The sequence below is a fragment of the Hippopotamus amphibius genome, chromosome X, assembly GCF_030028045.1.
Source record: "Hippopotamus amphibius kiboko isolate mHipAmp2 chromosome X, mHipAmp2.hap2, whole genome shotgun sequence".
Classification (NCBI taxonomy): Eukaryota; Metazoa; Chordata; class Mammalia; order Artiodactyla; family Hippopotamidae; genus Hippopotamus; species Hippopotamus amphibius.
The window spans coordinates 1,740,051-1,753,570 of record NC_080203.1 but is presented as its reverse complement, the minus strand read 5'-3'; the positions used below and the strand labels follow the sequence as shown (position 1 = coordinate 1,753,570).

Genomic DNA, 13,520 nt, shown 5'->3' with positions numbered 1-13,520 from the left:
TGTGCTAAGTGCTGTACGGTAATCAGGGAAGTCTTTGCTGAAGAAAGCATTCTTAAGCTGGCTTCTGAGGGGTGAGTAGAAATTAGTCAAGTAAAAGTATGGGGGAAACCCTAGGCAGAGGAAATAGCACGTCAGAAGGCCTGACAGGGAAGGAGGTTGTGTGTTCTAACACAGTGGTTCTCAATCTTTTCTGCACATGGGATTCTTTGTTTGCATTTTGAATGGGTTTGTTTTTTACATTGTGACTCTTTATTGTTTGTATGTTTGAAGGCTATTATTTCTGTATTAACATTTTTTACCTTTCACAATTATTTTATTCATGTGTTAATTTTACCTTTGATTCTCTAGAGCTTTCCAGATAAATATTATGTCTTATCGGTAAATAAAGTTTTACTTCTTCAGTTCCTGTGCCTCTAATTGATTTATTATGTGTAACTGCATTGCCTAGTATCTCCTTTATATTTAAATAACAGTGCAAGATAGTAGGCAATCTTACTTTGTTTCTGATCCTTGTGGAAATTCCTGTAGTATTTCACTATTAAGTAAGCTTGTATTCAGGACTAAGGTATGCATACATTTTCCTATTAAGAAAATATCCATAAATCCATCATTACCTCTTAATTCTTTTTTTAAAATTTATTTACTTATTGTCTACATTGGGTCTTTGTTGCTGCACGAGGGTTTTCTCTAGTTCTGGAGAGCGGGGGCTACTCTTCGTTGTGGTGCATGGGCTTCTCATTGTGGTGGCTTCTCTTGTTGCAGAGCATCGGCTCTAGGCTCCTGGGCTTCAGTAGTTGTGGCACGTAGGCTCAGTAGTTGTGGCTCACAGGCTCCAGAGCACAGGCTTGGTAGTTGTGGCACACAGGCTTAGCTGCTCCACGGCATGTGGGATCTTCCCGGGCCAGGGATCAAACCCATTCCCCTGCATTGGCAGGCAGATCCTTGACCACTGTGCTATCAAGGAAGTCCTCATAATTACCTCTTTTGTTCTGTGTTTAATCAGGAATGGCTGTTGAATTTTGTTAAGTTTTTCAGGACCTATGAAGGTAATTAAGATTTTCTTTCAATTTATTAATATGATGTATTATATTAATAGATTTCCTAGTATTGAACCAAGCTTGCCTTCCTGGAAAAAAATCCTACTAGGTTTCTTAATGTGATATTGGGCTATTTTTGCTAATATTTTATTTAGTACTTTTGCATCAACAGTCATAAGTGATAACTTTTTGGAATTTTTTTGTGTTGTTTTTATCAGGTTAAGGTTTCCATATTATTCTTGATTCATAAGAATTGTTTGACGTTTTCTTTCATTTTCTAGGCTCTGGTACAATGTATGTAGCATTGGGGACAATGTATTCTTTCACAACTCCTCTATGAAAGCAATAGGGCCTTTTATTTTGGGAGGGGTATAGTTCCTTGATGTATTCCTTTGTTTCTTTTATGGTAATTGATCTATTTATGCTTTTTTTTTCTTAATGAGGTCAATTGTGGTAAACTATATTTTCTTAAGAAAGTATCCATTTTGTCTTGTTTTCAAATTTATTTGCATAGAGATCTATCTGCCAGAGAGTCTCTTATGATATTTTAAATCTCTTCTATTTCAGTAGTTATCTCCCCTTAGTCATTTCGTATTTTGTATATTTGTGCTTTTTCCCTTTTCCACCTTGATTATGTTAGCTAGTAGTGTGTCTATTTTGTTAATTTCCCCTCAATCATTTTTATTTATTTTGATTGTTTTTTCCTACCCCACCCTCATTAATTTTTATTTTGTCTTTCATTATTTCCTTCCTTATATTTTATTTTGGTTATTTTCTTGTGCTCTTTCTTAGCATTTGGAGTTTGGAATTTATTTAATATATTTTTTGTCTTTCATTTTTATTGATATAAGTGCTTAAGGATATGAATTTCCACTGGTTTCTCCTTTAAATATATCCCATAGATGCTAAGATAGTAGCAGCATTTTCATTTTCATTATTTTTTAAAAAGTTGTTTAATTTTGGTTTCCATTTCACCCACCCATTGTGTTCCTGTCTTCCTTCTCTTCTATCTGGTATCTATGATGTAGCTTTTCTGAAATGGCCCTGCTCCATAATATCCTCAGAAAAATCAAAAAACAAACCTGCATCCCTTCATGGTTGGCCTATTTCTCCAGCCACTGCCTGGCTTACACTCATTTTTGAAGACTAAGCTCAAGTTTAGGAATTCTTCTCTGATACCCCTCAACCTCCAATACCAACCCAGTTAAGTACTCCAAATACCAATCGAGTTAAGTATTCCTTCTGAGAATTAAATAGAATCCTATATTTCCTTTGTCATAATACTTATGACAGTATATTTTAATATTTTGTCTCTCTATTAACATTGTAAGATTCTTTTTTTAAGAAAAAGATGGGCATTTTCTTTTTTACTCTTTTTTAAAAAAATATTTATTTATTGGCTGTGTTGGGTCTTCATTGCTTCACATGGGCTTTCTCTAGTTCTGGAGAGTGGGGGCTACTCTTTGTTGAGGTGCACAGGCTTCTCATTGCAGTGGCTTCTCTTGTGGAGCACGGGCTCTAGGTGCATGGGCTTCAGTAGTTGTGTCACGTGGGCTCAGTAGCTGTGGCTCACGGGCTTAATTGCTTTGTAGCATGTGGGATCGTCCTGGCTCAGGGATTGAACCCATGTCCCCTGCATTGGCAGGCAGATTCTTAACCACTGTGCCACCAGGGAAGCCCCAACAGTGTAAGATTCTTAAAGCAAATGCTTCCCTTTTATCACTGTATCCCTGGTGCTCAATAAATAATTATTGAATATCCCTTCAGTTATAGACTTCAAAACTAGTATTCTAACCTCTGAGCTCTATCAAACTCTAGAGCTTCTTCATAACCTTAGTTTGGTTCATTGATTTTAGCTTTTCAGTTGAAGTATAACACACATACAGAAAAGTACACTAATTATGTGTCCATCTCAATCAACTTTCATAAAGTAAAGATACCAACACAACCTCAACACAGATCAGCACCTCCATGAATTTTCACAAAGTGAATGTGCCTATGAAACTGCAATACATATTAAGAAATAGAATCTTGCTAGCCTTCCAGAAGCCCCCTTTGTGGCTCCTCCCAATCGATTATGGTATAGCATCTAGAATATGTAAAGAACTCTTCCTCTAAACAGTAAAAAGACAAGAAACTCAATTTAAAAATGGGCATTCAACATGGAACTGCAATTCCTAGTCAGAGCAATTAGGCAAGAAAAGGAAATAGAAAGCATCCAAATTGGAAAGGAGGAAGTAAAATTATCTTTGTTTACAGATGACATAATCTTTATTTTTTAATTTTTTTTAATTTTTTGGGTACAGATGACATAATCTTATATATAGAAAGCCCCAAAGACTCCACTAAAAAAACTATTAGAACTAATGAATTCAGCAAAGTTGCAGGATACTAAATCAATACCAGAAAATCAGTTGTGTTTGTAGACACTAATAATGAACAATCCAAAAGGAAATTAAGAACACAGTTGAGGATAATCCATTTACAGTAGCATCAAAATGAATAAAATACTTAGGAATAAACCTAACCAATAAGTGAAAGACGTGTACACTGAAAACTACGAAGTGCTGCTGAAAGAAAGAAAGAAGACACAAATAAATAGACATCCCACACACGTGGACTGAATAACTTAATATTGTTAAGATGTCAGTACTACTCAAAGTGATTTACAGAATTAATGCAATCCCTATCAAAATCCCAACTGTGTTGTCTTTTGTTTGTTTGTTGGTTGGTTTACAGGAAGAGAAAAATATATCCTAAAATTCATATGGAATCTCAAGGGACCCTGAATAGCCAAAACAATTTTGAAAAAGAACACCAACATTGGAAGTCTCACACTTCCTTATTTCAAAACTTACTAAAAAGCCACAGTAATCAAAACAGTGTGGTACCAGCATAAAAATGGACATAAAGAGCAATGGAGCAGAATAATGAGTCCCAAATTAAACTCTCACATATGTGGTCAAATGATCTTTGACCAAAGTTCCAAGAACACTTGATGGGGAAAGGACATTCTCTTCAATAAATGATGCTGGGAAAACTGGATAGTCACAAACAAAAGAATAAAGTTGGGCCCTTACCTTACACAATATACAAAAATTAACTCAAAATGAAATAAAAACCTAAATGTAAGACCTAAAACTATAACAGTCCCAGAAGAAAATGGGAAAAGCTCATGAGATCGAATGTGGCAATGACTTCTTGGATATTACACCGAAAGCACCAACAACAAAAGCAAAAATAGACAAACACACTACATTAAGCTTAAAAACTTTTGATCATCAAAGGAAATAAGAGAGTGAAAAGACAAACTACAGAATGGGAGAAAATATTTGCAAATTATATATCTGATAAGGGGTTAATATCCAGAATATAAAGAGAATTCCTACAACTCAGCAACAAAATAACCCAATTTAAAAATGGGCAAAGGACTTTAGTAGACATTTCTCCAAAGAAGAGATAGAAGTGGCCAACATGACTAGATGCTCAACATCACTAATCATTTAAAAATGCAAATCAAAACCACAGTGAGATATCAATTCACACCCACTAGGATGGCCATTATCAAAAACACAGAAAAGAGTGAATGGTGAGGATGTGAAGAAGTTGGAACCTTGTGCCCTGTTGGAGGGAATGTAAAATGGTGTAGTCTGTATGGAAAACAATACGGAGGGTCCTCCAAAAATTAAAACTAAAATTACCATATGATCCAGCAATCTCACTTATGTATATCCAACAGAATTGAAAACAGGATCTCAAAAAGATATTTGCTCACCCATGTTCATTACAGAATTATTCATAATATCCCAGATGTGGAAACAACCTAAATGTACTTCATTTTGGGGGGAGCTATTTTGAATGGCACTTTTTAAAAACTTCCATTTACAAATGCTCATTGCTGGCATATAGAAACAAAACTGATTTGCGTGTCTGTTAATCTTGTACTTTATGACCTTGCTAAACTCATATAGATAGACAGTCATGGTGTGTGCAAATAGAAGGAACACATACAGGATTTGTATGCTGAATAACTCGAAACTCACAAATAAAATCAAAGATCTAAATAAATGGAGAGACATACTATGTTCATGGATTAGAACAGAGTAGCAAATATGTCAACTCTCCCCAAATCTATAGATTTAATAGCAATCAAATTCCCAGCAGAATTTTTTGAGGGATTAGACCTGCTATTCTAAAATTTTATGAAAGGGCAAAAGAATCTTAATAGCCAAAAAGATCTGGGGAAACAAGGATAAATTTGGGGGAATCACATTACCAGATACTGAGTTGCTATTAAGCTATAATATCAAGACACGTGATATTGGTGAAAGGATCAGAGATCAACAGAGCAGAAGAGAGATTACAGGAATATACCCCCTTTTATTTTTTTTAATTTTTTAAAGAACTTTTATTGAGATACAGTTAACAGACAATAAACAGCATATATTTAGAGTGTACAATTTGGTATCCCAATCTCCCAATTCATTCCCCCCCAACCCTCCCTGCTTTCCCCACTTGGTGTAGGACTTCTCATATTATTTTGAATAGAAATGGTGAGGGGGCCAGACACATTCTGCTGGCTGTGAAAGAGAGAGGAGGGAGCTAGATATTATGGTGATGTACCACCATGTGCCAGTCAGGTCACACAGTGCCAGGGACCCTCAACCTGGATGCTCCACTGAACCCACTGTTAGGTGGAGTTTAGGTGTATTTGAGGTGAGAAGTATTTAGGGGTAGATTGGTTGGCCTTTGTAACAACCCCGCTCTAGCATGAAAGTGGAAGTTTTTGTAAGTTACTTACCTATTTCCCTCCAGGGGAGAAAACAGGAAGTGAGGGCCACTGGTGAACACTGAGTTAGAACAAGTGAGTATTTATATGAGTAATCCCTTCCACATAATGAATCTGATGGAGTCACTGAAGAGTCTACATTTCCTCTTTCCCAGGCTTTGTGATCAATGTGTTCAACCTCACTGGCAACTTTTGGACTGAAAACTGTATTAATTAGCTATTTCCCTTGTCTGGGGAATGAGCATAAGGATATTGAGCCCCCAAGGCTTCTTTTAAGTTTACAAAGTGGCCTCAGATTTTCTATGAGAATATTGGCTCTGCAAATGTACTTGCAATTTGCTCCCCATGTGAACTCAGTTTGGGCTCTATCCCCTTTGGAGTTGAGTTACTAAATGAGTAACAGGAATATTTAATTTTTTTAGTATAAATTTATTTATTTATTGGCTGCATTGGGTCTTCGTTGCTGCACACAGGCTTTCTCAAGTTGTGGCGAGCCGAGACTACTCTTCATTGTGGTGCATGGGCTCCTCATTGTGGTGGCTTCTCCTGTTGCAGAGCACAGGCTCTAGGCATGTGGGCTTCAGTAGTTGCAGCACATGGGCTCAACAGATGTGGCACATGGGCTTAGTTGCTTCGCAGCATGTGGGATCTTCCTGGAGCAGGGATCGAACCCGTGTCCCCTGCATTGGCAGGCGGATTCTTAACCACTGCACCACATAGGAAGTCCCAGCAATATTTAATTTTTGAAACATACTATGTCCTAAAATTTCTATTAAAACTATAGAAAACTTCTGATTATGACAACTCAGCATTAAAAATTTACCAGTATCTCAAAATGATATCTGTGCTGCCATGTTCATCGCAGCAGTATTCACAGTAGTCAAGGAATGAAAACAGTCTCATTGTCTGGCAGTGGATGAATGGATAAAGAAAATGTGGTATGTGTACATGTATGTATACATACATGCCACTTGCAAAAACATGGATGGACCTGGCCGACATTACGCTGAGTGAAATACGTCAGACAGAGAAAGATAAATACTGCAGTGCATGCTCTCACTTCTATGTGGAATCTAAAATAGTGAGACTAATAGACTCAGAGAGTAGAATGGTGGTTGCTGTGGCACGGATGGTAGAGGGGAGAATGAGGAAGTATTGGTCTAAGGGTACAAAGTTTCAGGATAAATGATTTCTGGAAATATGATGTACAACATGGTGATTATGTACTTGAAATTTGTTAAGAAGGTAGATAGTAAATGTTAAATCACCACAAAAATGGTAATTATATGAGGTGATGGATATGTTAATGAGCTTGAGTGTGGTGATCATTTCACAATGTGTATATGTCATAGCATCAATTTGTACATCTTAAATATATACATATACTTCCTATTTGTCAATTATACCTCAATAAAGCTGGAAACAAACAAAAACTGCCCTGAACTGACTGTCTTCCAGGTATGAGAGAATTGAAATTCCAGTTCATATTGTGCCTCATGTGGCCATCAGGAAAGTGTGCCTGGAGTCGGCAGTTGAGCTGCCCAAGATCCTGTGCCAGGAGGAGCAGGACGCGTACCGGCGGATCCACAGGTGGGCTCGCGGCTCCGCAGCCTGTTTCTAGGCCTGGCCCCCTTCTCCTCTCCTGTCCTTTCATCTTCAGCAGCTCAGTCCGCAAAACCGCTTTCCTTTCGGCTCTCTGTAAGGAAGCTATGTATGGTAGTACCTAGTCATCATGTTTCTCACCCTGTATGGTAACAGCCCCTTTAACGCTTGTTTCTCTCCTGGTGCACTTTGGATCCTTCTGGGGCAAAGACACTTCCTTTAGTTGTTAAAAAAAAATTAACAACATGTTAGTAGCCCTGTTGCCAAGTACTATGTACTATGTGAAAGCTTCAGTGAGAGTAATTTCAAAATATTTCTTTGAATTATGTCAACGTTCTGAATAAAATTACATCCGCGAATCATGAAAAATTTTACAATAATGGGAGGTTCAGTGATACATATTTATCTAATCTGACTGGCAGAGGTCTGTAGCAGACCACTGCCAAATGGATTAGATGAACTGCTGCTGTGCTACTAACCTAAATTATTTTATCCCTTTAGCCTTACACATCTGGACTCAGTAACCAAGATCCATAATGGCTCAGGTAAGATTTTTTTTCTCAAGTACAGGCAGTGAAATATTCACATGACAGAAGCAAATTTACTTGAAGTGACTGAAGTGATGAGTACAAATTACCCTTGGGTTTTCTCTCCAAGAGCTTTGCCATTCACTAATCCTACTCCCAACTTTTCTATTGAACCCTGTGAACCACTGAATACTATACATGCCGCCTAGAGGAACACTGGTGGAGAGGCATGTACTGGGACACATTTAACACCAGTTCTCAGGGAGGCAGGGAGGGCCCTGATTTGTTGTGGCTGCAAGTTTTCATGGTGTGACATCCCTACTGTGGCTGATTTCAAACAACTAACGTGACCGTAACCAGTTTGCAAACTTCCTAAAATTTCAGTAGTCAACTCCTGTGAGCTGGTTTCCGGCATACCAGTACCACCCTGTTATGGTGGAAGTTGAAAGAGATGGACAGACAGACAGATTGATAAAAGGGAGAACATGAGGGAGGAAATCTTTTCATGTAAATAAATATATAAGGAATTCCTATACAAGGCCAAGGATTTCTACTTAATACAATATATACACTAAGTTACTTTTCCCAACACACACACCTATTCACCCACACCTTCTCTCTGACTAACCCTGACTCCCAGGCCATTCTGGCAAAGTCACTAAGAAGGAAGAAGAGGAGGCTTCCAAGTATTATAGGCAATAACTTTGAGAGAAAAAGACACAGATGGCTTGGTTTATCTGTCCCATCATTTTTATCTGCAGGTAAAACATGGCAAAGAGTTAATAATATAACGTAATATATGATATGTAGCCATACTCTAAAGCCACAGCAATTAAAAAAGTATGTTGAGGGACTTAGCTGGTGGCGCAGTGGTTAAGAATCCACCTACCAATGCAGGGGACACGGGTTTGAGCCCTGGTCTGGGAAGATCCCACATGCTGTGGAGTAACTAAGCCCGTACGCCACAACTATTGAGCCTGCACTCTAGAGCTCATGAGCTACAACTACTGAGCCCATGTGCCGCAACTACTGAAGCCCACACGCCTAGAGCCCATGCTCCGCAACAAGAGAAGCCACCACAATGAGGAGCCCGCGCGGCACAATTAAGAGTTGCCTCTGCTTGCCTCAAGTAGAGGAAGCCCATGTGCAGCAATAAAGACCCAACACAGCCAATAAATAAATAAATAAATAAATAAATAAATAAATTTATATGTAAAAAAGTATGTTGCTAGTTCAAAAATGGACAAATCAATCAGAACTGAACAGAGCCCAGAAATAGGCCCATGTATACATATTTAAGAATTTATATTTAAGAAAGATGTTACTTCAAATCAACTTTAAAAAGGATGGATTATTCACTAAATAGTGTTGGGACAGTTCATTTGTTTCTTAGTTTATAATTGTATTTTCATTTGGGAAAAAAATAGATTCCTACCTAATAACCTACACATTTTCAAAGAGGAGCTTTCAGGTGAGTTGCATTAATGTATTTATTTCTTCAGTGTATGTAACATTTGCTAAGCAGTTTTCTTTCTGGACTCGTGAAAAATTCAGTTGCAGAAGCCAGAGTGCTAGCTCACTGGGAGCTCTTGTCATTCACAGTGGGAAGGTGTGAGAGCTGGGGAGTCAGAGTCTGGTTATCCTTCTGCTCTCTGCACAGCCAGCTCCCCTCTGGCTTCTGGATCCAGCGTGTTCAGGGTGGCCTCCGACTAGGTGTCTTCTTTCCTCATCTCGCCTGCCTCTTCCCTGGCTGCCAGCTCTCTACTGTACTTCTACATCCTCCTCCTTCCCCTCTTTCTGTGCTCACCGTTGGGGGATGCTGGCGGTAGACCGTTACCTCTGTGTTTTTCCTATTGAAGTGTTTACCAAGAATCTGTGCAGTCAGATGTCAGCAGTCAGCGGGCCTCTACTACAGTGGTTGGAGGACAGACTGGAGCAAAACCAACAGTATTTGCAGGAGTTGCAACAAGAAAAGGAAGAGCTTATGCAAGAACTTTCTTCTCTAGAATAAAGCAGGAGACAAAATGGGGTAAAAAACTTTTGTTTTCCAATTTGTGTATTGAACATGGTCCAAAATTCACAGACAGGATGTGTAGGCAGACAATGCAGCAGCTCTTTTTATATCCCAATGGGTACGTTTTATGCATGCAATAAATAAACATAAGATATCTTCCTAAAAGTTTCATTAGGGCTTAATGAATCCTCCTACCTGGGACTGGCCTACAAAGAGCACATGCAGGGTGATTTAAGTAGAATATGAAAGGCTTTTTTTAAGGCTATGGAAGGTACATTGGCAAGGACATCCTGTAATAAAATATCTGGGGAGTATATTTCAAATGTTTATATTTTCCCTAGGATAAGCTGAAGGAAGAAGAGTATTTCATGTTCAGTTTTCTAGTTATGATGCTTATGTTGGACAAGTAAATAAGTACACGGGGGTTAGTGGAATGAAGTGAAGGTGACTCATCAGCACCCCACCTCTATTCTTCGCCCCCATTGAAAGGCATATGTCTTATGTCTTCTTTCTTGACCGCTAAAATAAGTATTCTGAGGTACCTAGCAAAGGCTGAATCTATGTGGGTGCTCTTTCTAACCAAAAACATGAGTTCTAGCATATTTGACTCTGAAGCAAATTCCTATTGAACAGATCCTATTTCCCTAAGAACTTCCAGTATAATATAAATGTGCTTTTCCAGAAACATTTAGGACTTAGGATGTAACAAACATCATGCTTTAAAAAGTTCTATTGCATCCTTCTTACCATGTGTAACTGCAAATGACAAGCATGTCTTCAGAACAGAGCCACGCCTATTGCAGACTGGAAATTAAAGTGGGAGTTGGAGGAGTTAGACAGAAAGAAAACAATTCCAACAACAGTGACAGAGCGTTGGTTTTTGTTTTTGTTTTTTCTTCTTGTTTCTCCCTAAATTATTGCTTTTCAAATTTCTAAGTACAGTCCAGAACTACCTGTACGATAATCATGTGGTACATCTCTGGGAGTGGAACCCTAGGGCATATTTGTATAAATGTTATATTTTCCCTAATTTCCCACAGCCACAGTTCTTCTCTATTCTTTTCTTTCCCTGTAGGAAGGATGAAAATATGCAGGTATAAAATTAAGCTAAATCAATTCTGAAGAAGAAAAATTTGGAGGACTCACATTGCCTGACTTCAAGACTTACTATAAAGCTACAGTAATCAAGCCAGTGTAGTATATGCCCAGTTAATTTTGACAAAGGTACAAAAGCAATGCAACAGAGGAAGGATAGTCTTTTCAACAAATGATGCTGGTGCACTTGGCAAAGAAAATGAACTTTGACCAAAACTGCACACCTTCTACACAGATTAACTGAAAATGTACCGTGAACTTAGATGTAAGATGTAAAACTGTAAAACTTTTAGGAAAACAAGTCATAGAAAAATCTTTAGGATCTTGGGCTAGGCAACAAGTTCTTGGCCTTCATCCTGAAAGCACAATTGTAGAAGGAAGAAGTTGACACTGTATATTGGACTTCATCAAAATAAAAAAAAACTTTTGCTCCACAAAAAATTTAAGAGGAGGAAATTATTGAGATAAATTACTTGCAAGCCATTTATCTAGATCAATCTAAAATATATAAAGTCAAGAGTAAAAAACAATCCAGTTAAGTGGGAAGTTGTTGTATAACAAAGGGAGTCCAACTCGAGGATGGAAGATGCCTTAGAGGACTGGGGCAGGGAGGGTGGGGGGGACTCGAGGGGGGGGCGTCAAGGAAGGGAGGGAATATGGGGATATGTGTATAAAAACAGTTGATTGAACCTGGTGTACCCCCCAAAAAATAAAAAAAAAAAAAAAAAAAAACAATCCAGTTAGAAAATGAGCAGAAGACATGAATAGACATAAGCACTGAAGAGGGTATATGGCTGGCAAGCAAGCACAGGAAAAGATGCTGAACTTCATCAGTCATCAGGGAATGCAAATCAAAACCGCAGTGAATTGTGAGTACATACTTATCAGAATGGCTAAAGAAAAAATAGTGGAAATACCAGGTCCTGTTGAGCATACAAACTGGATCTCTCATACATTGCTGAACAGAATGTAAAATGGTAAGCCACTCTGAAAAAAAGAGCTTGGAAATTTCTAATAAAGTTAAACATACATGTACTTTATTACCCAGCAATTGTTCTCCTGGACATTTATCCCAGAGAAATGAAAACCTGTTTTGGCACAGAAACTGCTACACAGACATTCTTAGCAGTTTCATTTGTAATAGCCCCAAACTGGAAACAACCCAGATGTCCTGCAGTTGAATGTGTGGTTAAGCCAACCATGCACACCATGGAATACTGCTCTGCAATGAAAAGGAACAGACTGTTGACACACAACTTGGATGGACCTCAAGAGTATTATGATGAATGAAAAAAGCCAATCTTAAAAGGTCACGTACTATGACTGCATTTGTATAACATTTTTGAAATGGCAAAATTATAGAAGTGATGAACAGATTAATGGTTGCCAGGGACAGGGACTGAAGCAGGTGTGGGATATGCCTGACTCTAAAGGGGTAACAAGAGGAATTCCTTTGTGCTGATGAAACAGCTCTGTATCTTGATTGTGGTGTTGGTTACATGAATCTATATCTGTGCTAAAACTACACAGACCTACACACACCTACAAATGAATGCATGTAAAATCTGGTGAAACTGAATACGGTCTATAGTCTAATTAGCAGTATTGTACCATTGTCAGTATATTGGTTCTGAAGATATACTATAGTTATGTGTAAGAGCTTATCACTGGGGGAAACTACTGGGTGAAGGGTACATGGGACTTCCTGTACTATTTTTGCAATTTCCTGTTAATCTATAATTATTGCAAAATAAAAAGTTGTGAGTATTAAATAAGGAGCTAGGAGATATGGTATGTACTTTGTGAAATAAGAAGAATGATAAAAAGAAAATCTGAGGGGAATAAAACGATTTGAATATTTTTACAGGCCAACCTTCTGCATGTGTCCCTTCTAAGCTATTTACATTGATAGAGTTATGGCAATTTGAAATTCTTTTTCTAACCTGATAATCTGAGTTGTAATTTGTAAAACAGGAACGTGGGGAGAGGAGGCAGGTACATGGAAGTGTCAAAGTACCTGGTGGCTGAGGAAGCAGGGCTGGGCTTACTTATGAGGGCCTTGCTGGGGGAGATCTAGTGAAAGCTCTGTTGGATTGAAATTGAAAGCATTAATGTGAACTTTTTTTCCAAGGAAAAGTTTATGTAGACACAGATATAGGGATGTTTGCATGTATACATACATACATTTCCTCGCTCTGTCCACTAAGATTAGAAGAAGTGGTACCCCAGTAGCTATGAGAACATCTAGCACTCAAATATTGGTTCTCAAGTACTATCCTTCACTAAAGGTACCAGGCGCTGCACCCCTCCCCCCACCCCCCGGGAGAATGGCTGGTTCCAGGGCTGGGGCAGAGAAAGGATGAGACAAGCCCAGACCAAAGTTCCTTTGTTAGAGCTGACAAAAGGCCACTTAAAACCACAAATAAATTCAAAGCAGTGCTTATTGGTACCAGCAG

The 13,520-nt window shown here is 38.4% G+C and overlaps 1 protein-coding gene across 2 annotated transcripts in view; it reads left to right on the top strand.

The window, feature by feature from the left end:
* BRCC3 (BRCA1/BRCA2-containing complex subunit 3) overlaps positions 1 to 11,665 on the top strand; it is a 71,485-nt gene extending 59,820 nt beyond the window's left edge. For both annotated transcript variants that reach the window (XM_057718333.1, XM_057718334.1), the window contains 4 exons: positions 7,285 to 7,416; positions 7,930 to 7,973; positions 9,815 to 9,984; positions 11,045 to 11,665. In XM_057718333.1, coding sequence (XP_057574316.1) covers positions 7,285 to 7,416; positions 7,930 to 7,973; positions 9,815 to 9,966 — 328 coding nt within the window. In that variant the 3' untranslated portion in view covers positions 9,967 to 9,984; positions 11,045 to 11,665. The remainder of the gene's footprint in view (positions 1 to 7,284; positions 7,417 to 7,929; positions 7,974 to 9,814; positions 9,985 to 11,044) is intronic.
* Positions 11,666 to 13,520: the final 1,855 nt, after the last annotated feature.